Genomic DNA, 27,286 nt, shown 5'->3' on the forward strand with positions numbered 1-27,286 from the left:
AGGGAGGCCCAGGCCGGGGATAACCAATTGGTTAGGACTGCAACAGTGAAACACGATGAACATTGGCTTTTTTGCCTTGTACAAATAATGGTGACATATTGAACATAAGAAAAGAAAAATCTTAATGAGTGCCTTTGATATTTTAGATGAGCGCCTCTGATATTTTAGATGAGCTAGTAACAGCATGCACTCCTGAACCCTTACATCTTCCAGATCAGTTTTCCTTTTCATCACTGCCCAAATGTCATGACAAAATATAGTAAAGTTAACAGGCTTCTATTCACCTTAAGTCAATAAAACATACATGGCATAAAACAATTTTAACATGTCTCTGCACATCTGGAATAAAACTATTAAAAACATCTAGAACTAATCAGAGTCTACTTGCCTGTACATCAGCAATTTCTTTTGCTTTCTTCTTTTGCAAATTTTTAAGTTCTTGCACTTTGGATTCCACAGATGTTAAAGCATTTTTCAGCTTGTCCTGTGGATATAGAAAGCATAATTAATCCCTGTAAACAGCAATAATATAGACTGAAAAAGTAGCACGTCTACTTCACATACGGCAGCACAATGGTAAGACGGCTACCATAACGACCATCACTGACCATAAAGAAAAGCAAGGATGGACATATAGCAACACTGATTTAAAAACCACTAAAGCTTTAAGTGAATTTGCCACTTACATATTCTATTAATTAGAAATATAGGATTAACAGATCTATCAGTACTTGTGTTCAAATGACCAGGCAGGATAAAGCATAACAGGAGTGGACTCCTCATGTGACTAAATAAAAGGCTTTACAGAGTTCAAGCTGAATAATCAAGCTACATTATGTCACCGTAGACATTTTCCCCCAAATATTACATTGTACAGAACGTGATCACTTATGCAGTACAGCACAATAAAAAATTCTAGTTTTAAATTCAGAAACTGTCAGCAATAATGAAGGCCTAAGCTAAATTTTTTCTATCATTCTGTACTTACCCTAGGGAAGCCAAGAACAAATGGATGACCAGGAAGGCTGCTTTAATAACGGTATGGTGGGATGTCAGTGAAGACGCCAGGCTACCGGTAAAGCCTTGAGAAAGGCTGTGCGTACCCAAGCGCTTGTGGTTGAAGGCCGAGTAAAGCCTTTAAAAAGGCTTTGTATACAGGTCGTAGTTCCGGCTGGTCAGGTCGCCTGGTGAGAGGAACCGCTAGTGAGGCAGCTAGAAATCAAAGATGAAACACAGAAAAAACAGGCAAAACAACATAAATGCGGCTCGGCTAAGGAGCTCTGCTCGCCGTGGTGGCAAAAAAATCAATGTAGTCGAAGTTCACATTCTAGAAGGTCGTACTTTATTGAAGTAAAAAGTACCAGAAGTACAATCACCATCGAAGCATAGTTCCTTAATGGAAAGAGTGATCTTGAGGATTTCCTTAGATAAGAGTACCTGGGGGTGTGTCAGTGGGGACCAATCAAGTGTGGGTGAAAAAAACCTTTATTGTGACTGGGCACGACAACTTGACATCACACCTTACAATCTGATAGGTTAGATACCCTGAGCCAGCTCATACGTGGTTAGTAGAATCACTCTAAACCTACAATAGTGAAGTTCGGAGATTAGCTAAAATTAGCTAAAAAAATGTAGTTAACTGAAAATAGCCTTGCTGGAAAAATACATTGTTAGGCTACACTTTTCGAAATCTTCATCAGGATGGTTCATAGGTAGGTACTAGGCTATCTGCCCAAGGGCATTTATAAGCCTAGCCATAATGTGTTGGCTTTCGCTTCCCTTTTACATTAGTTTCCTGGGCCTCTGTCTAGCAGGGCCATTGATGTGATCCCCGGGATGAATTTACGATTTCCCATCCACTCGTCAAGGTTTCTCTTGAAGAGTGTCAGTGAGGGGGTCTGCCTAACATAAACCTGGATTCTATTCCAGAGCGAAGGAAGTCTCTGGGACAGGAATCTATCCCTCCAGCATGTCCCGTTTATTGCTGTGTTGAGGTTTAATTCACTGGAGCGTGTGGCTCTAAGAGATTTGTTTTTCTTGAGGTGGAGCTTGTCCATTAATTCCGGGTTGGACATGGCCTTGTACATCAGGAGAGGTTGCTATCTACCTGGGTCCTCAGGTCCCTAATTACATCTTCTGTACTTAGTGGATTACCACCTATGTGATAATTCGTGGGCACTTTGTTTTTCCCAAAGGGGATGACTATGCATTTTTTTAGCATTTAGCTTAAGGCCATGGTTCTGACACCAGGTATCTGTCTCTGTGAGACTCTTCTGGAGGATGTCTATGTCAGCCAGAGAGTCGATTATGGCCCCCAGTTTGCAGTCATCTGCGAACTTGGTCAGCCATAACCCTCCCGTGCTTGCCTGTACCTCAGAGAAGTACATACTGAACAGGAGGGGTCCCAGGACCGAGCCCTGTGGGACGCCACTTGTGACTGGTTTAGAGTCGGACATGGCACCCACAACTCTGACCATGTGTGTTTGATCTATGAGCCAGTTGGCAACCCAACTCGTGACACAGGGGTTAATGTTCAAGCTGGTGAGCTTATCTATGATGCCAGAGTGGGGAATGGTGTCGAAGGCCTTAGCGAGGTCCAGGTAGGCTGTGTGGACTACCTTTCCTTCATCTATGGCCTTTGTAACGGTTTCAAAGAAGTCAACTAGGTTTAGGAGGCACGATCTGCCTTTAACAAAGCCAAACTGGGTAGGGTCCAGTGTTTGGAGGTCCCCAGTGTCTCTGTTTATGAGATCCATGATATTCGCTCCATAGCCTTGCAGACCAGGCTAGTCAGGCTTATAGGGCGATAGTTCCCTGGTTCTGTTGTGGCACCACCTTTGTGGAGCTGTTTGACTGTTGCTGTATGCCATTCTTTGGGTACAAAGCCTGTGATAAGGCTGAGTTTTAACAGTGAATTTAGGTGAAGGCTTAGTTCATTTTGGAGCTCGTGTAAGACGCAGCCAGGGATACCATCCCATCCCATTGATGCTGTGTTTTTAGCTTTGGAGAGGGCTGTTTTTACCTGCTCGTCTGTCATGTCTGGGGCTCTGCATTCTTCTGGGATGGACACGGGCCCTTTTGGGGGTGATGGGGGGGGGTAAAGTTTGCACTGAACCTGTCAGCTAGGATGTTGGCAATGTCAGTTGGTTCAGTGTATTTTTTGCCATTTTGCACTAGCTCAGAGCATATCAGAGTTTCCACCTAAATTCTTGACATAGTTAAAGAAGGCTTTATGATTATCTTTAGTCTTTGGCAATTTTTCGAAACAGGCCTTGGATGATTTTATGAGGGATCGTAGTTTCTTGCCAATACTGATCAGTGATGCCTTTCCTTTTTGGGATTTTGCTCTATCTTGTAATAGTTTCCTCCTCCTGTTGTATAGTTTATTTATGGCCAGGGACCACCAGACTGGTTTCCTCTTTTTGGAGGAGTGAGTCTTGGCTTTACTTGGGATGGCTCGATCCATGCATTCCTGTAGGTGCTCATAAAATGCATTTGTAAAGGATTCTGCAGTTTGGGTAGCATTATCCTTAAGCAAGGGGGCTTGGAAACTTTCCACCTCGGTCTTGAGAAGTTGGCTTTTGAAAAGTTTTTCACAGTGGTTTCCTTGACCGGGGGTGGGGTCGGGACGTGGATGTTCAGTGTGATCGGTTTATGATCTGATCTTACTAGCAAGGGGTTTACCTCTGGTGTGGAGCACTGATCCCCCATGTTGGTGATGATCAGGTCCAATATGTTGTCACCTCTTGTGAGCGTGGTGATCAGCTGTTCCAGGGCATTTGAATTTATAAACTCTAGGAAGCGTTGGGCAAATTAGTTTGTGCTTGAGTAGTTATCCCAGTCAATGTTTGGGTAGTTGAAATCTCCCAATATCATGGTGTTTGGTAGGACCTTTATATTTTCCAATGTTCTCAGGAATGCTGAGTGGGGGTCCTGGAACAAGGTAGGTGATCTGTAGCAAGCTATGATCTGAAAAGCAGCTTTGTCCGCCGTTAGTTGCACATGGATGGTCTCTGAGGCCACGTGCTGTGGGTATCCTTTATGAAAATGGATACACCCCCTCCTTTTGTATTTCGGTCTGGGTTCTGCGGCCGAAAAGTATGGTACGAGTTTTATCCAGGTAGTGCTGGGGTGCTCTCTGGAGCCTTGAACCAGGTTTCTGTTACTGCACATCTATCGATTTCCTCCATACTGAGGAGTGCCTCAAGTGCGTGCATTTTGAATTTTAGACTTCTGGCATTGAGTAGCATTACCGTCAGTTTTTGGTTACTTGTGTTGTTTAGGGAGGTGGGTTTGTCTTTTCAACCTTGCCTAAAAAAGGCACTATGGGGGTGGCAAGAGCCTTGGCCAGTATTCAAAAGCCTAGGGGCGACAGGTGCAAGCCATCTCTGGTGAAGCAGCGTGGCTTGTCGAGCATGTCATCTCAGGCTGACAGACACTGGATCCCCTTTGAACAACACCAATAGCTTAGCCAAATGTTAAAACTGATAATTTTTTCTTTGTATTGTGGCATCATTTCTGGTGAGGGCAAGATGCTACTCAGGGTCAGGGTCATACCGGCCTGGGCTACATGATCAGAGAGCTGCTCTATGTCTCTAGTCCAGGGATGTATGTCTCAGGTCATTCACACCAACATGCACAATGACAGAGTCATATTTGTACTTGTTTTGGAGTGACCTGAGTGCTTGTGTTATGTGGCGGATCCTGGCACCCGACAGGCAGCTTACAGTAACCTTCTCCTTGTTCAGTCTAGTGAGTGGAACATCAATGTGCCTGACAATAGTCACCTATTACTAGTGCATTGGGTGCGTTGTTAAGCCTTAAGGGCTGTGGTTCTGTGGCACACTGACTCTGTGAAGTATGTGATACGTGTTTGTTGTTTGGATGTCTGCTTTGGAGGTCTCTGCTGCTTAGGCAGATTTTTACTTACAGCCTCAGAGTATGTTTTCGTGTATTTATGTGTACTGTTTGCTGGTACATGTATGACTGGTGTATATGAGACTGGAAGTGTGGTGCAAGTATTACCCTTCTCCTCCTTACTGGCTGTTCCAGCCTCGGGTTGAGAGCGCTTGGCCTCCAGTTTGGCTGTATAGTTGCATCTCTCACATATATTTGTGTTTGTTGGAAGGAGGAGAGGGTTATCTGTGTACATGAGGCAATTGTAACATTGCCTCAAGATTCCCAGATTCACCAGCTGGACTGGAGAGTATTCAATGCAGTTTCAATTACTTCACCTATTTTTCCGCATTTGAAGTTACTCCTGCTACACTGCATGGAAACACAGCCTCCACTGTACCTGTCCAACACCATCTTGACTTAACTAAAAAAGAAATTAATGACTAGCAGAAATTTGGTGTGGACACTTAACACTTCTACTCAAACCTCTTTTCAAAGCTGATCGGGTTAATCCCACTAGGCTGAAGTGTAAAACAAAAATAAATAAAATAAGCCTAAGATTACGTAGGTCCTACTTAACCAACAGCTTATTCTGATGCCACTGCTTGCACAAACTGCCTTATGTTTGCACCATTTCTAAGATCCTGTTTTTGGTTGTACTGCTACTTCACTAAGGCCATATCACTCATGCAACGCTCTGTGCGGAGTTCTCACATCTCCCATAGTTGTCCTCTTCTTTTATCTTCAGATTGCATTCTCTTGTTCTCGTTCTGATTTTTAGACATGGCAGTTATTTATGCTATACAAATACCCTTCAAGTACTTAGTTTCCATCCATGACCTTTTTTCAGAACATTTATAAAACTGGTGCACTTTTCATCCCAAACTGCCCACCACCAGGAGAATCCTCGTTAGATGTGGCAGCAGGAATTCAATAACATCCATACAGCTGAGATCGTTTGCTTTGTACTGTTATTTCTCTTAACTGGTATGCCCATGTTGCCATACTGTAGATATTCAGTTGCACTACCCCCCAAGTGTACTGTCCTTCCTAAATAGACCCCAGAGCTTGCATCAGGGGCTTACTAGCTAAGTAAATCTACCATCAGACAAAGAAAGCAGAGTATTGATACAACAATTGCCTGCTACCCATCAGGCACCCCAGTGCCTAGTCTCACTTATCAAACCTCAGAAGCAAGCACTGTTGAGAGGTATAAAGCAGAAGGTTGGTAAAAGACTAAATCAGCAGCTCTCTGAACCACCACAAGGTTGGCAAAAAAACACCCCAGCAGCACTGCCAAGAGCTTTCCACACCAGAAAGCCGGCACACAAATGAATCTGGCAGTAATGAATGAAACTCCTCCTTGTTAGCAATATACTGCTACAAAAACCGTGCTAAGCTGATGGGTGGTCATACCTACCAAACGAGCAGTCTTGTGTAGTAGTAGTCATCTATGGGTTATACTGAGAATAGTATTCTGTTATCCAATGAGTTCCAAAGGCCTTTTAAACCTAGCCATGTTTCACAAAATATTAGAAAGGTATTGGTCCCTTAGGCTTTGTGGGGGGTATACAGGCTTAAGCAAGAGTGGTCAAGTATCTACACACTTCTCTCTCTAGTAGACATGTAGGTGCCAGTCCTGAGGTAAATTTACAATCTGCCATCCACTCATCAAAGTTTCATTTGAATAAGTGCACAAAGAACTTTCACATGGATGGGAGGCCTGTTCCAGAGACACCCATCGCTCCAGCATGTCCTACTTATGTTGCAGGTGAAGTCTAGGTCACTGGATCAGGCGTTTCTGAGGTTATCCACTTTGCCAATGTGCAACAAGTCCATTAAAGTCGGGTCATATGGTGCTTTGCAGGCCAGGCATAGGTCACTTCTCAGCCGCCTGTAGGAGACACAGTATAAGAACAAGGTCATCCATATTGGACTTGTTTTCTAAACCATGTAAACTTGTGAGGAACCTCTGAGGATGCACCAGTTGTTTTATATGCCTGGTTAAATACATGTCAAAGAGGACAACGTACTCCATGATTGTACTCTGCCCTCATAAGACCAATGCAGCAAGGACAAAACCAATGCAGCAAGGACATATCTGGACCTAGATGCTACACCTTTGCTTTTAAGTTGCGTAACATAGGATTTCCTTATTACTGTAGAACATAATAGTCAAAAGGCCAAGTCACTGTCTACATGCTTTCCCAAATCTCGACTACTGGGTCTACTCTTTGGGGGTGTATTATCATTGCAGTTAATTAGAATTTCCAGACAAGATATACAAAATGACAGAGAGAAATTATAGGAAAGAAAAATACTTCCACGAGAAAAACTGTCAGAAGCTTCAAATAAAAAAATTGTACTCATTAATACAACAGATTTGTGAAAAACAATACATAAACCAAGAAACTTGTATCGGTTTGGAAAAAGAAGCATCTGAGTAAGTGCGAAAACACACAAAACTTAAAGATCTTTGAAAAAGTATAAAAAAGAAAAATGGACATGGGAAAGAGAGAGATTTGATATGGTGCAACACATATATGCAAAGGAGAAAGCCAAATTAAAATCAATATAAAGAAGGCAGCCCCAAATATATTCAAAGAGAAGTACAGGCCAATGCATCCAGATATGGAAATTTTCACAATAAAAAAATCACAAAGAAGGAATGTAGAAAAGAAGATTAGTAAAGTAGAAGTTAAAAAATAGAAGCTGAAGTTATGGAGTGCCTGCAAAGTGAAGAATTTAGTGTAGAAGGTCTAACGGTTTACATCACAGCATTACGGAGCGAGTCCCCAAAGTAAGGAGAAGCAGGAAGATCAGGAGACATATGAAGAAGAAATGTGGACATGGGAAAGAAAAGGAGATTTAATATGGTGTAATATTTATGCAAAGGAGAAAGCAAAACTAATCAATACAAAAAAAGCAGCACTAAAAATACTTGAAGACAAATATAGGCAAAGGAATCCAAACATGGAAAACTATTTTTCCTTCTTTATTTTTTGTATTGTAAAGAGAAAAAGTAGAGAAGGAGATTAGTAACGGAGAAGTTAAAGAAATAGAAACTGAGGTTATGGAGTATCTGCGAACTGAAGGATCCAATGTAGAAAATCTAACTCAGAAAGCGCCACAACAGGCTAGAGCAATGGATATCCTAATTAAGGGGAAGCCAGTGAACAGGAAGCAATTGGTCAGGTGCCATATGAAGATATTTTGGATCCTTCCACAGCAGACTAGTACAAACATTCACTTGAAGCTGGACAGCAAGTGAAGGGACAGGAAAGTGTGGAAACTCTGGCACAGTTAATATTGAAGAGTGATAGGCCAAGAAGTTCCCATATGAGAGCGCAACGAATGGCACAGGATGAAATTGAAGAGAATGTGCCAAAGGAAGATGCTATAGAACTTTCTATGGAATGACTACAGGAAATGGAAAACAAAAAATGTGCCCTCAATTCAGAAGAAAATGAGCCAAGAGAAGAGTTGCTTGATTTAACAGAGACAGATTGCAGAAGGCCAATAAAACCCTAAAAGTCAGAAGTCTGATAAAACAAATGAATACAGTAATTAGGACTATTCATAGAGAGATGCATGCAATATAACAGACAAACAGGATGCATTACTGTACAGCTAAATTAATAACCGATAAAAGTTCTACCAGAAGAACACAGGGTAGGGAGGGAAAGGAAGGAGAGAAATCAAATACTAGAATGGAAGTATCGAATTGAGAAAACTATAAAGCAATTAAGACAAGTCTCACTGTTAGAATATAGAAGAGGGAACTGATCAACAAAAACACTTAAGATAGACATGATAAACGAAATGCACAGTATTAGAACAGATCAGGATCTATCATGTACTATAACTAAAAATCTCAGTACAGGCAGAAAACGTAGAAGATACACAGATAAGGATAAGTACAAAATAAACAATTTATTGAGGACCCAAAAAGATTTATAGAGAACTGGAAGGTAATGGAAGTGAAAAAACACCTAAAATGGAAAAAAAACAGATATATTTTGGAGAAGTACTTATGAAGATCCTGTGGAACATAAATATGCTAAATGGATAGAAGTTAAAGAAATAAGAAGTTGTTTAAAAGTGCAGGATAGGAAATGGGATGAACAGCTAGAGAGACTGAAACAAAGTTAAGAAAAGCCTCTAATTGGAAAACTCCAGGCCCAGATGCAGTACCTAACTTGTGGCTAAAAGTATCAACATCTTTGCACAAAGATTTAGCTATGAGTAAGAACCATTTATATGTGCAACACGAACAGACACCAACCTGGTTAACAACAGGAAAAACAGTACTCCTACTTAAGGGTGAGCCTGCAAGCTACCCTAAAAATTATAGGCCAGTATCATGCCTTCTGACGACGTATAAACTATAAACTGGTATTGATGCCAACAGTTATAGTCATTTAGAAGAAAACTCAATTATGGCAATAGAGCAAAAGGGCAATAAAAAAGTCATATGGTATGAAGGATCATTTGCTGTTAAATAAAGACAGTGGAGAACTGTAAAACGTGGAAGAATCTAAGTATGGTATGGACTGACTGCTTAAAAATGTGTAAGATGCACCCTACACTGATCGACTGCATTACAGTGACCATGAAACAGCGGCAGACCAATTTGCAATTATACCATCAATTAAGCCATAATAAAGGACAAATTATTACTCAGTGATAAAAATTCAAAGGGGGATATTCCAGGGTGACCATCACCACTGCTATTCTGTCTTGCCCTTAACCCATTAAACTGTCTACTTAACAGCTCAGGCCATGGCTATAATTTGGCACCTAGAAAACGACGAAGAGTAAAGACTTCTCACCTTCTCTTTGTCGATGATTTAAAACTGTATAGCTCATCAGATGAGGAACTGAAAGCACAACTGCAAGTAGTCAAAACTTTTTCAGATGATACAAGAAATGTCATTTGGTCTCAATAAATGTGCAAAAGCAACCCTCAAAGCAGGAAAATTGCAGCAACAAGAAACCATCAATTTTGGACAAGAATGTGATATAAAAGAACTTGAGCAAGAGGGAGTGCACAAATATCTGGGAATTGATGAAGGATCCAAACTAAAACAAACAAATGCAAATAAAAACTTAGTAAGAAATATTTTAGAAGACTTAAATTAATCTTGAAAACAGCAATGACATCTAAGAACAAAATTCAAGCTATGAACCAATTTGCTCTTCCTGTCCTAACATAGTTTTGGAGGGACGGACTGGCCTCAAAACATGTTGGCTAGATTAGATAGGAAAAAAAAGAAGGCTGCTTCATGCTCACCAAATGATTTATAAAAACAAGATTATATATTCCCCATCCTGAAGGAGGGATCGGCCTCCTTGAAACTGATTACATGCATAGATCTGCAATTGTGAAACTGCACACATCTGCTGACCTCACAAGACCCAAACGTAGTGAAAGTTTTGAAACATGAAGAGAGTAAATATCCATGATGATCTCTCTTCTTAATTTAGCAGAAGCATATCTGCTTCAAGCAGGAATGGAAATCAAACCAGAAAAAAAAAAAAAAAAAAAATCAGGCAGCAACTGAATGTGTCAAAAACAAAAGAAAGAATATAAGGTGACGGACCAGATGAGAAGGCAAGAAATGTGGAAAATGCATTAACTATAGTTACAAGTATAGAAAGCTTTTGGACAAACCTCACGTTGATCAGGATTGAATGCAGGAATGGTTAAGGAGGGGCAAATTCAAACCAAGAGATGAAAGGTTAATATTGTCGGCCCAAGACAGTGAGCTACATACACACTGGTTTACCAAGTCCATTGAACATGTGGGAGAAACAGACAAATGTAGGTTTTGTAAAACAAAATTAGAAACAGTCTCGCACCTCGTTGCTGGTTGTGATATTAATGGCAGAAGGACTGTACACTGAAAAGCATAATAATGTGGCAAGATTGTTGCACTGGGGATTGTGCAAACATTATGGTATTGAAGTGGTTGAAAAACACTGGAAACATAAGCCACAAAGCATCATAGAAAATGATGAAGTTTACATCACATGGGATCATCCATTACAAACTGTTCAAAAGATAGATGCTAGAAAACCGGTAGTATAGTAGTCCATGACAATACGACAAAAGTAGCATTGATCATTGAAATTGCCACACCCAGTGACTATAGTGTCTTGCGCACAGGGAGACAAAGTTATATCAAGATTTGCAAGCAGAAACTAGAGCAATGTGGAAGAAAGACACCCAGACAGTTCCAATAGTAGTAGGAGCAATACGTCTTATAAAAAGGAATCTACAATCATATTTAGATGTGTTACCAATACATGTAAACCTGTACAAATTGCAGAAGCAGTCATTACTGGGCAGATTGGGGGTGCTGCTAAGAGCACTTCTGGCCAACATCAAAGATTGAAATAATACTAATTTCATGAACTTTAATCATACTTTGACTTAGGAATGGTGTTCATTCCAGTCATAGTATTGGAAACCCAAAAGACTTGGATAAATTAAAAAACAGGAATCCTAAGATACTGTTGGGCCCAAAGTAGTGTTCTTTACCTTGGAGAGTGCCTTGTGGCCCTGTTCCCTAGTGATAGTTGGGGGTGTTAGGGTTGTTGGTATTTCCCGAGAGGGAGGGAGGGGTAAAATTGGAGCCAAACATGTCAGCCAGTGTATTTGTTACATGGCTTCATTTATAATTAAAAGTACCTTGTTTTGCATTTCCTTTGAGGTTGCAGACATAGCTAATGAAAGGGAGGGGTAAAATTGGAGCCAAACATGTCAGCCAGTGTATTTGTTACATGGCTTCATTTATAATTAAAAGTACCTTATTTTGCATTTCCTTTGAGGTTGCAGACATAGCTAATGAAAGCTTTGTCACGGTCCTTGGCCTGGGAAGCTATCTGCACCTCAAATTTGGTTTTGGTAGACTTGATATACCTCCGGAGTGTCTTTTTTAGGTCGATGGAGGGAGTTTTTACTTTACCGGGCATTGCACCTATTAATTTTTGCCATGATTTTGAGAAGGCATGCTTGGAAACTTACTGGAGTTAAAAATACACATCAGTTGAAAATTAATTTGTAAACTGAGATGGTAAAGCGTACACACCAACACAGTAACAAATAAGCCTACCCTCCTACTCGGCAACAGGAGCCCACACTGAACAGAGTGGTTATCATCATGCACTCATTCTGGTCACAAACACTAAGAAAAATGAACTCTTTACATTACAACCAGAAAAGCTGTGTAAAAGCTATAATGTGGTGACACCAACATCATCGTTTTACTCAGGAGCATCATTTGAATCACTTCTGCATTTATGTCTTGGTAATGCAATGCAAACTGCATAGAGAGTGATGTGTATACAATCTCTCTTGTTAAACAGATAATACATTAGGGGATGCAGGAAGTGAAGCCCCCCTATAAAAGCACGTGATTGAGACTGACAAATATATCCTGCATTTATGCTTCCAACACCAAAGAGAATCATTTGGTTAATATGCTGAACTCTCTACATCATTTACAGAATATTCAAGCTTAAATCCATAAATACATCTTTCCCACATAGTACAGCTCAACACTAACCTTTTTGTTTTGTTTTTTTACCCCAGATAAGAAAAAAATGTCAGAGCTTTTCTTCATTTTTAATAAATTTGTACAAAATACTTTCTCAATAGGAGCCAAACTAATTGGATTAGGTTTAATAGGTTAACAGGAAACAACCCACCACCAATGTCTGGTTGATAAAGAGTGCAGGAAGCTACTTTAATGAAAGAAAAAGGTGAATGAATCATGAACAACTACTCAAGATACATTCAGCAATACATTTCATAGACTATTTTAATGAGCAGGTATAACTATTTGTTTCTCCAATTCAATGAATATATTTTATGCAAATGAGTTATTCCCACTTGTTAAGAGTAACCAGTATCTGCTAAAGTTCTAGCAGTCTATCTTTACATGGCTTCTGGTGGAGACAATGTCCATTTCAGTTACCTTACTCTAAACTACATGTACCCAGTTTATTTGCTTAGAATGATGAGGTCTCTAGTACTGCACCTATTTCTTGTAAGGATGTAACAAATCATCCATAAAGAGGTGTTTCAACTCATTTTCTGTTTTGGTGATGCCTTTTCATCTTCATATTCCACCAGCCTTTATTCCTGCTCATTCATATTCCATGTGCTTACTTTTAAATTATCCGATAGGATTACCAAATGCTCCCTTTCTCATCTGCTGACATTTTCTCTACAATGTGTTCTTTACAACATTTTCCACTTCTCAGATCCATTAAAATTAACATTTGGCTGCACAGTATTGAATTTCTCAGTTTTTCAGTCCACATTCCATTACTGCCAAATAGCTCATCATGCTACTCAACCATCAAAACATACAAACTAAAATTCCAAAATGGTTCTAGGCTTCAATAAATTGTTAAATCCAGAACAAGCTGCAGAACAAGCTGCAGAGTCAACACTAAACACACAAACACAAGTGATACCATAGCCAACCAATTCAGTACCCACAGTACATTCATTAAATCAAGTTATTGAGGTCCCTACTCAAACTTAATTAAATATTTAAAAAAACACCAAAGCACCCAGGAATCAAGTAACCACAGCACCACAAAGTGAATAAGGCAGCAAAATTTAATCTTCTTTTAATGCTTCAAACAAAACAACCACATTTTTGTCCACCTACATACAGGACTTCATCAGAAATACAATAAAAAACAAATTCCCTCCTTTTATACTACTTCCTATAACATTTAATCACTTGCAAACCCTTTAATATAAATTAACTAATTAGTAACTAAGCAACCATAATTATCTAAAATTCAGGTTACAAGCAAACTATAGTAATGAATGTTAGTATAACAATTTGATAGAAATTCACAATACTACTACATAAAAAATGTCAAAAAGGAATGCATTTTTTAACCCATTTAAAAACACACTATTGTGCAAAACAATGTTAACATTCTAACTATATACATACAATAAGTTAGAAGTAAAACATGTAAAATACTATAAATATAATGGATATGGTATGTTGTTGTTGGTCTTTCGGCTTAGGGGTCGCCACAGCAGAACTCCGGTACGCTAATGATTGGCAGTAGATTTTCATGGTGCCGAGTTGCCAGCTCGAAGCCCAACCTTCAACGAAGGACACCCATTCACGCATGTCTTTCGGAAAGCCACTTGACCCGGTAAGCACAATACAACTAAACAAATTTCAACCAAATGTTGTCTTAGCAGAAGCCAACATTTTTGTAAAGAAAGGACACAATTAAAGATTAGCAGACCTGAGTTTAAGAACTGGAGCCAATGAGACATGATCATTGAGTCCTGGTAGCCTATTGGCTTCTAATTTGAGTTGCCAAAATAGCTCTCTAAACTCAATAGTCATCTCCCAGGGAACCCCCCCCCCCGGGTCCAATTCCACTTTTTCAATGATAATAAAACCAAAAACTGCTTCAGTGCAATACGTACTGTGTTAGTAGAGGGCATTATTAATATCCTGCTTTTTAATATCGTTAAGGTGTTCATATATACGCCTGTTAAATTTCCTATTTGTCTTTCCTATATAGAAACACCCCACATATTTTACAAATGGCAATGTATACAACCCCAGTAGTTTCACAATTACAGTGTGTTAGTCTCTACCTTCTCATTCCTATCCTTTAAACTCACACCGTTTCCCTGAAGTACATAAGGACATTGTGTGCAAGAACCACACTTGTATGTGCCATTTCTTTGCCTGCCCTATTTTGTTTTATGATTTTCTAACACTTCATTAATATTCTTGCCCTTCCTGTAAGTGAATTTCAGGGGGTCCTTCAATAGTTGCTCTAAGTCTGAATAGTTACCAAACATCTCCCAATTCTTGGAAACAATGTCTAACATAACGAATTTACCAAAATTCAAGACAAAATTACTGCTCCAATTAATTTCAGTAGGAACGTTGTTGGCTTCCTTACCCACTACAACTCGGGAACCCCTAAAATAGGGCTAAATATACCTCTCCTCTTCTTAATTTCATTCTCAATTTCTTCCACTAAACCCAAGGGATACTTCCTTTCTAAAAACATCTTTCTCAATTTTTTACTTTCTACAGTACAATCCTCGTCTAAAGACGTCATTCTACAACTCCTAATGAATTGCCCTTTTATAATTTCCCTCTTTCGACTAAAAGGGTGGGCATTAGTAAAAAACAAATAGGAGTTCGAGAATGTCTCTCTTCTATACACATTTGATTTAAATATTTTCTCCTCTGGAACCTTTTCTACTACCACATCTAAATACTGTAGTCTCTCGTGAGAAATAACATGAGTGAACTTTAAAAATTCTGTAATGTTCTTCATATACTCATATAGTATCACTTCGGGTCCAACCCAAAAGATGCAGATGTCATCTAGGCAACATCTATAATAGCTCCAATACTGTGAGTATTCTGAATTAAATAAATATTTATCCTCCCATGTGGACAAGACTAGGCTGGTGTACATGGGGGCACAACAGGCCCCCATAACTACCCCACTTACCTGCTTGAAGAACTCACCTTAAAAGAACAGGAGGTTGTGTCTAAGCACTATATCCATAAGTTCTGTAAGAACCATTATGGTATCGCCATCTATACTACCCTCTATTCTGAGTGCTTCCACAAACCATTCTAGTCCTGCCTTGTGGGGTATAACATTAAACAAATCCTGGATGTCCAATGTAACAAATATTAAATCATCCTGATATAAATTTCCACCAATACTTCTCAAAAACTCCCAAGAGTCCTTAAGGATGCCCACCTTCTCAGACCAAACCTTTTTTAGCCTCAAGTCCAAATATTTGGCTAGTGGATAGGTTTTAGATCCTGTAGCTGCCACAATTGGTCTGAGAGGTGGGTTGTCGATATCCTTATGGACCTTGGGTACACCAAAAATTGAAGGAACTTTAGGTTTGTCCATAACTAGGTATTGATATACTTCTTGACCAATCATGTCGTCCTTAACCATTTCTTTTAACATAAAGTCAACTTTCCTATATGCAACATTAATTTTGTTGCGAGATCTATCCGTGTTATTTAACGTCCAACATTTTGGCTGAGTATGTAATACTATCCATAATAACCACCCCTCCCCCTTGTCAGGCTTCATAACCCTGACATTCTCATTCTTCCTCAAAGAATTCAACAAGTCATTTTCCTCTTTGCTCAGGCTGTAATCTAATCTAATTTTTTTAAAAATGTTGGCTTCTGCCAAGACAAGATTTGGTTGAAATTTGTTTAGTTGTATTGTGCTTAACAAAAACAGGAGTTGGCAGTATTGTTTAGTTTTGTATACCATATCCATTATATTTATAGCATTTTACATTTTACTTTTAGTATATAGTTAGAATGTTAACATTGTTTTGCACACTAGTGTGCGTTTTAAATGGGTTTAAAAATGCATTCCTTTTTGACATTTTTTATGTAGTATTGTAAATTTCTATCAAATTTTTATACTAACATTCATTACTATAGTTTGCTTGTAACTTAAATTTTAGATAATCATAGTTGCTTAGTTACTAATTAGCTAATTTATACTAAACTGTTTTCAAATGATTAAATGTTATAGGAAGTAGTATACAAGGAGGGAATTTATTTTTTATTGTATTTCTGATGAAGTCCTGTATGTAAGTGGATGAAAATGCGGTTGTTTTGTATGAAGTGTTAAAAAGATTAAATTTTGCTGCCTTATTCACTTCGTGGAGTTGTGGTTACTGGATTCCTGTGTGTTTTGGTGTTTTTTGGTTATTATGACTTTCAAGGCACTATTTCCTCCTTGCTTTTGAGGTTTGAGTTTTTAATTAAATATTTCTTCTCCTAACCAGTTCCCACAGATAGCATCAAAAAATATTTTCAAAAATTAAAACCTACTGCAGGTGCCCCTGACAGTTTACTTGGCGAATATCTTAAAACAGAAACTAAGGCTATTGCATATCTTGTTTTCATTTCTGATAAAACCGGTCTACATCTGAAAATATAGTCCCCTCACCAAGGAAAACAAATCATTTATTGTTCTCCCCTGGAATGGATACAAATCTTTCAAACTATAGGCCAATTGTCATTTTATTTCCCCTATCAAAAGTATTAGAACAATGTATTCATAAACAACTTAACTATTTAATAGACAACCATCTTCTGTCTTCAACCCAGCATGGCTTCCGTCCTCATCACAGCACTACTGCTTTGTTAAATATTGTCCATTATGTCAGCACCTACAGAAAACACAGTCTCCACCATCTTCCTAGATTTATCAAAAGCTTTTCATACGGTCTCTTGCCAGAAAACTCTTATCCATAAGGCTCACCATCTGTTCACTGTAGTGGTTCCATACCCATCTCTCAAAAAAAGAGCAAGAACAGTGAAATGGAAAAATGGTTTCTCCATCTTCTTGCCAGTAACTACTAGTGACCCACAAGAAGCAATAATAGGCCCAGTCATCAAGGACCTATACACTGCTACAAAAAATGCTACCCTAAATCAATACACTAATGACATGCCCCTATAATCTGCCAAATCTCTCTCTAAACTCCAAGACCTTACACTGCAATCCTTATCAATTGAAACATGGCTAAATTCACAACTACTTCTAAACCATAAAAAATAAAATTACTGCCCTTCACCCCAAAACACATCTCTACCAAAACACGATTCACTATCATGTCTGCCACCATGATTTAAACAAGTAAGCTGCAGAATTACTTGGTGTCATCACAGACAACCAGTTGAAATTTCACTCCCCTGCATCATGCATGGTTAAAAGAAAATGACGATGTAGGTACATTACACAGAATAAAAACCTCTCTCACCAATATAGCCAGAAAATCCAGGGTCTCAAAACACCTATCCGATACAGATAGTACTCAGTCTCGTACAGACTGCTCAGAGATGACCTGTGTCTGGCATACAAGGCTGTCTCAGGCTCAGCCTTAATGGAGTTGCTGCATATCCATAAGTCAAACGCCACACGCAAGGTTTCAACCTGGTCTGCGACATTAATAGAACTTGCTGGCCGGATAGATTTTTGTCCCAATGACTCAGTCATCTGTGGAATAGATTTTCTCTCCATGTCAAGCAGAGTACCTCACTAACCCTCTTTAAGAGGAATCTGGACGACTAGATGGGAAACAGAAAATATATCCATGGGATCCCACCTGTGTCCCTGCTGGACAGGGAAAACAGTTGCCGACTTTGTGGGAACATGGGTGAAATTCTTGGCTAGGCTTATAAGGGCCTCCAGGCCAATAGCCTAGTATCATCCTACGAACCTATAAGACATACAAGCCTCTAATTTCTGCCTCTATAAACTGCCTCATCCTCACTATACATAAAGCTACTACAGTTCTCCATACTTGAGTAATGTTCTAATAAAATAGTCAAATTTGCAGTAAATGATAACGGAACACACCAGTGCTTAGCTCTCAGAGAATTCACCTGGTTAGAACGACCACATCTCATAGCTTATTCAACTACGTTTTGCTCACCTTCTCCATTTCAGTAGCACACAAAGATTTCCTTCAGAAAAGACAAAGTTTCACAAGCTAGAAAAAAAGCAGTTTGTCGGCTAAAAGCCGACTTCAGGAGCTGTATCTAAACCCAGCTGACTTCACTCAGCCTAGGATTCCTAGCTCTTACTAATCACATCCACTGACATTACGTAGGCGGCATGTTTTGTTTTACTGGCGGATAAAAAGCAAAACAAGAAGCTGGGGGAACCTGTATATGATTACCTCTGTTTTTACCAAGTTTTTCATTGTACTTCAACTCAAACCAAAACAAAATTAAAGTGCAAGAATCCTGTCCAAAGAAACAAAGTATGCATAATTCCCCAACATATTAACATCCTCCTTGGAGGAGATATATACCCTAATCCTGACCCAGCCTATCACAATGAACACAAAGATAATTCTCTCCCACACAGTTCTGCAACCCAAAAATAGATAATCCCCAACCCCGGTGATCTAAATTTTGGAAGTGTTGCTGAATTACAGTGCTGGATTGCCCAATATAAGCCAGATGTTCTTGCTGTAATTGACACTTAGCTTAAATCCAGCATAAATGACTCAGAAGTCATACCTCCTGACTCTTGGAAGAGCTAGCTGGAGTGGAGTTGGTCTCACTGTAATAAGCAATCGATAGTAGCAACTGGCTTATTACTTCTGGTTTTAGCCAACAAACTGTTTCTTTTCCTGTTCGTGAGACTTGTCTTTTCTTGGACAGACTACTGAAGTGGTCGATAGAGAACAGTTTCACTTGTGGAAATGTTTATTTTGGAATCACTCAAGTGTTTGTACATACATGGATATACTACTGAAGGGGATTTTGTTTCATTTTGGCATCAGTCACATGCAGACATGGGCAAACTACTGAAGAGGTGGTTTGTCAAAATGTTTCATTTTAGTGCGTGTAGGTACTTCGACAGACTACTGAATCAGTCAGTGGGGAAAATGTTTCATTTTGGAGTCAGTGAAGTGCTTATGCATACATGGACATACTAGTGAAAGGGTTGTTGGGAGAATGCTTCATTTTGGTGTTTGTGCATGCATGCATGGACAGAGAACTGAAGGATCTTTGGAGGAAACTATTCATTTTCACATCATTTGGTGCTTGTGCATAGATGGACTCACTACTGAATGGATTTTTTTTCTTTTTTGGGTGGAGGGACTCATTGAAGTACTTATGCATACATGGATAAACGAAGGATAGGATTGCCAGAATATTTAAAGAGAACCGCTGAGAAATTTTCTGCCAGCATTATTGTAACAGTAAAATGTACCAGATATACTGGCAATATTTGCTGTCTTGTGATTTGTGTGGACAGTGGACAAAGGGAATAGCTCTGTGACGAATGTTCACCGTTGTACAATAAAGCTGGCAGTAAACAACCAGATATTTCAGGCAATATTTCTGACTTTGTGATGGTGGAAACAGTGCCATAAAACAAGTATCACTGTTCTTACAGTAATGTTGGTAGTGGTTTATCAGTGATATAGAAGTATTTCTGCCTTTGTGATGTGCATTAACAACTGACTAGGGGGCATGATACTGTGGCAAATTCTATTACTGTTTTTAGAAGAATGTTAGCAGTGACTTACCAGATATTCTGTACAGTTTATCTAGTAGGAATATTACCTGAAGAAAAGTGAATGGAAAGTGTTTTACTCTCAAAAATACATAAAATGACTGCAGTGACAGAGTCAGCAGAAGACTAGGCATGAGATAGGTAAAAGGAACTTGTGTGGATAGCGGAGATCAGGAGAATTGCATAATGAGGTGTGTCTAAAAAAATACTGCTAACAGGGATCAACAAGGTAATTTTGGAATAGTGCAATAACGTAACTTAATATCACTGGCAGGGATGTACCAGATACACTAGGCAGTATTTCTTGCTTTGTCATGTGAGTGAACAGTTGAGATGAGATGAATTGCACGGGTTGTGTCCTCTCTGTAACACTGCTGGCAAGGATCAACAAGATATTTGGCAAGGTTTCTGGCTTTCTGATATGTGTTGGTGTTTACTGCCCTCTACTTGTACACAAGGTGAAGTGAATGTATAGGGTGGCGATATGAATACAATTACAGCATTATACTGAGCAACTTCAGATGAAAACAAAAACACTAAGCACAGCTTCATTTGGACATGAAGGAAGCCATTACTAAATAAGGCAGTTTTAGAGTATAAACTTACCACTGTTCGCATTTAAGTAGAATGTAGCGGAGTAAAAGGTCTTATCCAGTAGGGAACATGAGGAAATGCAATTTTCTTATAACTTTGTTTAGGCATCTATTGTACAATGCCTGTGTGAGCATAGGTCACAACGGAGTATCGCAAAAGTTACCCAGTAATGTTGGCCAAATAGCAGTATACTGAAAAAAGCATCTGTGTAGGCTTGAACCATCAACCATTATGTTTACAGCCAATTATGCCACAACCACCCTGAAATCTGTCGTGTGTGTGCCTTTGCAGCATTTGGTATTGCTCTGCTGTATTGACTGATTAGAAAGACAGCACATACCCAAGAATGCAAGGGTCAGTACTTACAGCAGATCAGGTACTATCACTTAAGTGTTTGTGAACTGCAGCCAGCATTACTTATTGCAATACAGTAATTTGTAAGATGTAATATGCAAGCCTAGGTTATCTTTTTCTGCCTTGCTATCAGCGAGGCAGACTAATTGAAAATGTTTACATAATCCTGGAAGGATTAACTGATGCTTTACTTGCATTCCTGAGCAATGGTGCTATGCAGCCATTTAATGAACGTGTGCTAACCCTTTGTTACAGTGCATATCTTTTTCTGGTGTGCATTCACACCCAGTTATCACTTTAACAACTCATTTGTGGCTGTTGTAGCCTTTTATGTATGCTGATAAGTGCAGTGGTTGCAGATTTGCTGATGGGAGAGGAACAGTAGTGGTAGTACAGGACTTGTAACAGGTTTTGTTAACAGTTTTGTAAATCATATGCTTACCATTCTGATATTAGAATATTGTATATGGATATTTGGACCAAAATTCTTGCCAGCACTTTCATGACAGGTATGACTGTGTATAGCTGGATACAGGTGTACAGGCATGTCACTGCTATTCATAGACTTACTAGGTTAATGAGCCAAGGGGCCTTTCGAAGCCTAGCCACGTTTTTCTGAAAGAATGATGATGCCCTGCATCCAAACAGGACATTGAGAGCCAGGCATTTATTAGCTACCTCTGTCCAAGACAGACATGAGTGCCACTCCTGGCGTAAGTTTCCTATTCCCATCCACCTGTCTAGCTGTGCTTAAAATGGGTAAAAGACCAACTCTGCTTCATATGGATGGGAAGCCTGTTCTGTAGGAGAAGCAGTCTCAGACACATACCTGTCTCTTCCAGCATATTCTGTTTATGTTAAAGACAAAATCTCTAGACCTTGTATTTCTGGTACTCTGACTTATGAATATGTAGGAGATTCATAAGTGTGGGGTTTGTGGATGCCTTGTAAGCCAGGCTTAGATCACCCCTCAGCAATCTATAGGAGACCAAGAAGAGGGAGTGGGCTTTAAGGTGCTCTAGGCAGGTTTGTTACACCTTTTATTTATTTTTTTAATAAGGAACCTCTGAGGTCGCTCTAGCTGCTGCGTATGCCTGGTCAGGTACGTACCAAAAGGGAGTATTGCACTCTATAACTGGTCTGATAAGGGCAGAGTACAATGGGATAATGACTTCTTTGAACCTAAATGCCATGCCCTTGTAAGTTGCGCAACATAAAATTATTTCCTCAACTGTGTCCACATGGTGGTCAAAGACAAGGCTGCCATCTGTGTGCATACCCAAATCTCTGACCACTGGGTTGACACTTAGGGGTGTATTATCAACATGGTAGTTAGCCAATTAGCCGGAATGGTCGATTTCCCAAAGGTTACAATTATGCATTTTGTTAGCATTGAGTTTACGACCATGGCTTTGGCACCATTAGTCAAAGATAAACCTTCTTTAAGAATGCTAGTGTCTGCAACAGAGTTGATAACCACCAGTTTGCAATCATCTGCAAATAAACATTCAGCATTTGCTTCCATTTCAGGGAAATGGATGCCAAAAAGGAGCAGGCCCAGTACCAAGCCCTGGGGGACTCCCCTAGTAACTGGCCTCTTGGTGGAGGTGGCCTCACCTGTTTTGACCTCCTGGGTCCTATCAGAGAGCCTGTTGGCTATCCAGCAAGTAATAAAAGGGTTTATACCCAAATTAGGGAGCTTGCCTAGGTCTGAGTTGGGTATTGTATTAAAAGCCTTGACTAGATCAAGTTAAGCTGTGTGCACAATCTTACTTTCATCCAAGGCATTAGTAACTCTCTTAAAAAGTCCACCAGATTTAGTAGGTATGACATTCCTTTAACAAAGCCAAACTGTGATGGGTCCAGTGTTTGCAGGCTACCTATGTCCTCATTTATCATGTCCATGAGGATTCTTTCCGTGGCCTTACATATGAAGCTGGTAAGACTTACGGGCCCCTGCAGTTACCCGGATCAATGGTTGGACCTCCTTTGTGCAAGGGAATGACTGTAACCATCTTGACATCTTGGGAATTGACACAATTCCCCAGTTAGGTATTATAATAAACTCATAAAAACTGGGCATAAATCCCTATCTCACCAGATGGATAGATAGCCAATTGTCTCATGGACAGGACACGTGGTTAAAGTGGGTAAATCCAGATCCAGTAAGAGACCAGTTACTAGTGGTGTGCCACAGGGGCTCAATACTCTGACCACTCCTGTTCAAAATACACTTCTCTGAAGTCAAGGCAAGGTAAATGTGGAAGGCCACTGGATGACAAAGTTTGCCAACGAACACAAGCTGGAAGCAACCAGTGAATTCCTCAGTGATGTAGACATCCTTCAGGAGGGTCTAGATCAGATAAATGATTGGTGCCAGAACCATGGCCTAAATCTAAATGCAAAAAAAAAAAAAAAAATGCATTATCACACCCCTTGGGAAATCTAATACCCTTGCAACAGCATGCCCCTTAGAGTGGGCTCAGGTGAGAGATCTGCATACGCAGATAGCCTGAATTTTGACTGCCATGTGTCCACAGTGGAAAGGAAATCCTTTTATGTGGCACAACTTATACGCTATGGCATCTAGATCAAAGGAAATTATAGTCCCACCGTACTCAGCCCTCATTAAACCAATTATAGAGTAGTGCTCCATTTGGCATGTACTTGACAAGGCACTTACAACAGCCGCAGTGACCTCAGAGGTAACTCACAAAGAAAATACAGGGTGTAGGCATGAACTATGTGGGTATATTACATGTCCTATCCCTTTACTCGGTCTCCTACCAACTACTAAGGAGTGACCTATGCCTGACCTACAAGGTACTCACAAATCCAGCCCCGATGGAGCGGCTATACATTCACAAGTCAAACAGCACGAGGGTCACCTGATCTAGGGATCTAAACTTAGCAACTAAAACAAAACGCACTAGAGAGACAGAGGATTCTCTCTTCTTTTGAAAAGGCTTCCTATTCACATTAAGCAGAGCTCCTCCCTGGCCGTCTTCAAATGCAATTTTGATTAATGGATGGGGAAATGCAAATTCATAACTGGGGTAGTGCCTATATCCCTTATGGACACGGGCAGTCTGTAAGATATTCAATGCACAGGCACAAATCCACACCATCCTCTTTTACCTAAGGGCCATATATTGGCTAGAAATTGGGTTATATTGGTTAGGTTTGTAAGGGCCTTTAAGTCGTTAGTCTAGTAATCTCCTACGAACCTTTGTACTTGGATTTAGTTTGATCATTTCATTGTATACCATACTTTGTTACTCCTTGTGAGGTCAGGTCATGGTAGAAAAAAAGATTGCTTGACCAGTTCATGTACCTGGTCAACCTACAGTAAAATTTACATCAAAATGTTTTCTGTGGTGTGTTTGTGCGCGCGCAAGCGACAGTACCACAGTTAAGTGTACTACATGATTTTGTCAGGGTGCACGAAATAAAAAAAGATTCGGAATCAATAACATTCCCTAAACATTACTTCAATAAAGTATCACTCTGCAATGAAAACTGCTGCTGTATTTACATCATAGACTGACTCCAAATATCTATTGTGCCAATTATTTCCTATGTTTGGTGCTGTGAAAACTGTGTTAAAGCAAGCAATGATGTTGTTGGTTTACTCCCTGAGACAATGGAATATGCTGCCCTAAAGGCCATAACACCATCTATACAGTTCAACATAATGGAAAGTGATATACAGATGTGCTCTGAACCGGTAGTTTGTGTGGTCTCGTCCTATCCTGCCAGTAAGCATGTGGTTTTGCTAAAAATAGTAATTCTTTCCATGTATGGTAGTTGATTTGTTTCATTCAATATGTTTGCATTTTATTTTAGTACTGCTTCTTACACTGGGGAGACAGCAACCGGAAGGAAAACTCACAATGGAGAACTGGGTAGCAACAGTGTATGACTTCCTAGCTTTTATTCCTTAAAGTCAAACAAACCATAAAGTGGGATTTTTTATAAGTACTACTGCAGCACAAGGTGAATGAAGTGTATAGGATCATAGAAGGTTATTAGGCTATTCGCCTTGAGGCCCTTATAAGCCTAGCCAAGAGTTTAGCCCATGTTATCAGCACCCGATGCCACTGAAAGACAAAGCTGCCAAGCACTGAACCCAAGACCTTCCCGACTACAGTCAAAGCACCACACTACTATAACCAAATCAGCTCTCTGTATGGCATGCTTCAGGACTGTTCTAGATGCATGGAGTTCATACTTGCACACCTGTTACAGTTCTCTCTATGCAGGTTTAGTATTGCAGTAACTAAATACCAAACAGCAATGAAATTATTTCACTCTGGAGTTAATTCGTATTTCACCCTTTTTTCCAGTCATCCAATTTCCTGGCAAACAGGACCTCTGGACAGATGGACTGTCAAACTGTACAAAAACATGTAATTTCATTAAAACTGTACATCTCCTATAGATTTTGAAAATGCCTGATACAGTGGACAGTTCAGAATGGCATGCTAGATTAGCAGTACTGCTGTTGCTATTGCATCACGTCAGCCAGGTTCAGTACTGGCGGTCTTCATTTGTAATTCTGTACAAAATTCCTGTGCAGACATTTCAATGCAACTTAGCATAGATCACATTGATGCTTCTGTGAAAATAAATAGCATTTAAAAAATTTACCCTTTTTGATAAGCCATGGCCACTCTTCCCATCCCACCCTGCCTTTAACAGCTTCCAGCACTTCTGAGGTTGCAAACGATTCATGAATAGTTATCACATGCCAACTTATTATTATTTGTTTTAAATCTGTTATATGATCATAGTTATCTGTTAGACATTCTTTCTGCCATGTGCACTAACAAAGCTCTGCCCACGACTAGCTTCGGGAACCACTGGGAGTGTAGGTTTAGGGAGGGAAGGCAGATTTCAGGTACAAGTTTAGGAAGCGATGAGGGACTTTAGGGTTAAAAGCAGGGTTCTGGTATGGCTACATTGTCAAATGATTTAGGCAGTGACATTAGCTAGGTGGAAGGGAGGATACAAGAAATTAACTATAGCAGGAAATATTATACATTCGTTTTGAGCCAGGTGACACTGCTGGAATGCCTTTTTTAATATTAAAATATAAGAAGATTAATGGCCAATATCCAGACAGTGTTTCTTTTTCTGTGTAAATCACACTGTACCATTCAGATAATCAGAATAACCTTTAGGATCCTGGGTGTTTGACTTCCCAGAAGGCTTAGGTCAGCTGTAGGACTAGAAACTTTGCTCAGAAAGGTGGCCTAATGGTTAAGGTGTTTGCCTTACAAACACAAGGTGCAGGGTTTGAGTCTCACAAGGGATAATTGGCTAAGCTTAAAATGGCTCGCAAGGGCAGTTAGCTTAGTACTAATCTATGAACTGAAGACTTCTTGTAGAATTTCTGCTACTGAAACCGTGAAGATATGCTAATGAAGAAAGGGGCTGTGGTGAAATAATGGAAGTTAATTGGTCTGGTTAATTTCTTTTGACATGACTCCAGGTTGCCTTGAGATATCCATACCCCAACGCTGTTTCTTTCCCTAACATGGCCCCTTATTTTCTCCCACTGCCCGAGCTGAAAAGCCACACAGCAGCAAATATTTGTACTAGGTATAAGCTCACTCTCCACCCCCCCCCCCCAAAAAAAAAACTTCTTTAGCTACTCTCTTTCTGTCTTTTGAAAGAATACAGCACTAAAGAGCTCATACAGATTATACTCGATACAGAAACAACACATCAGTAAAGGCACACACTAGTTTGTGTGTACAACAAATGTTTTGTTTTGCTTTTTTGAGCAGTCACTATACATGCAGTATCAACTTCCAATTAAAAAAAAACTGCACATTTCAAACAGTGGAACCTTTTCTTTAATGCTGGTTAACAGGCAGTACCTCTTACCTTGTATATACTGAAGGCCTCATGCAGGAGCATAAAATTGTGGCTGGAATGTCTGGGAACACAAAGGACACAAATAAATGTCTCATCTTCCTGGCAGAACAGCTCCAGTCTCCGTCCATGCACTCCACAGCACTGTTCTGGTCTGCTATTTGTAGAATTCATATTCTGTCTCTTCGTTTTCTCCCTGCAGTTTGTTTCCTGCCTTGTCTGCTCCAACTTATGTCTTCGAGATCTGCGAATCATATTGACAATCTCGTCACTGTTTCAGAGTTTTTTTTCTTTTATTTATTTTTTTTAATAATTTTTTTTTACAAATAATTATCTATATTTAGCACAGAAGACTTTTGTTGCTTAGTAGCAAATCCTTTTTCCTCAGGGCACGCATAACTAGTGTTCACAATCCAGAATCACAAGGACTAAAACAAACTGAATAAGCATTTAGTAA

At 39.7% G+C, this 27,286-nt stretch overlaps 1 protein-coding gene across 1 annotated transcript; it reads right to left on the minus strand.

The window, feature by feature from the left end:
• Positions 1-373: 373 nt before the first annotated feature.
• Positions 374-27,286, minus strand: LOC122814367 (E3 ubiquitin-protein ligase TRIM39-like). Its single transcript, XM_044086952.1, has 2 exons — positions 26,842-27,286; positions 374-484 (listed from the first exon to the last, which is right to left on the minus strand). The coding sequence occupies exons 1-2, from the start codon at positions 27,082-27,084 to the stop codon at positions 374-376; spliced, it is 354 nt and encodes a 117-aa protein (XP_043942887.1). The 5' UTR covers positions 27,085-27,286.

Source organism: Protopterus annectens, chromosome 10.part0, assembly GCF_019279795.1.
Source record: "Protopterus annectens isolate FY-2018-M chromosome 10.part0, PAN1.0, whole genome shotgun sequence".
Classification (NCBI taxonomy): domain Eukaryota; kingdom Metazoa; phylum Chordata; order Ceratodontiformes; family Protopteridae; genus Protopterus; species Protopterus annectens.

Coding starts and splice junctions, on each gene's coding strand:
- LOC122814367 (XM_044086952.1), bottom strand. CDS start 27,084: ATGATTCGCAGATCTCGAAGACATAAGTTGGAGCAGACAAGGCAGGAA. Junction 485..26,841: donor AGGCCTTCAGTATATACAAG/GTAAGAGGTACT, acceptor CTATATCCACAG/GACAAGCTGAAAAATGCTTT.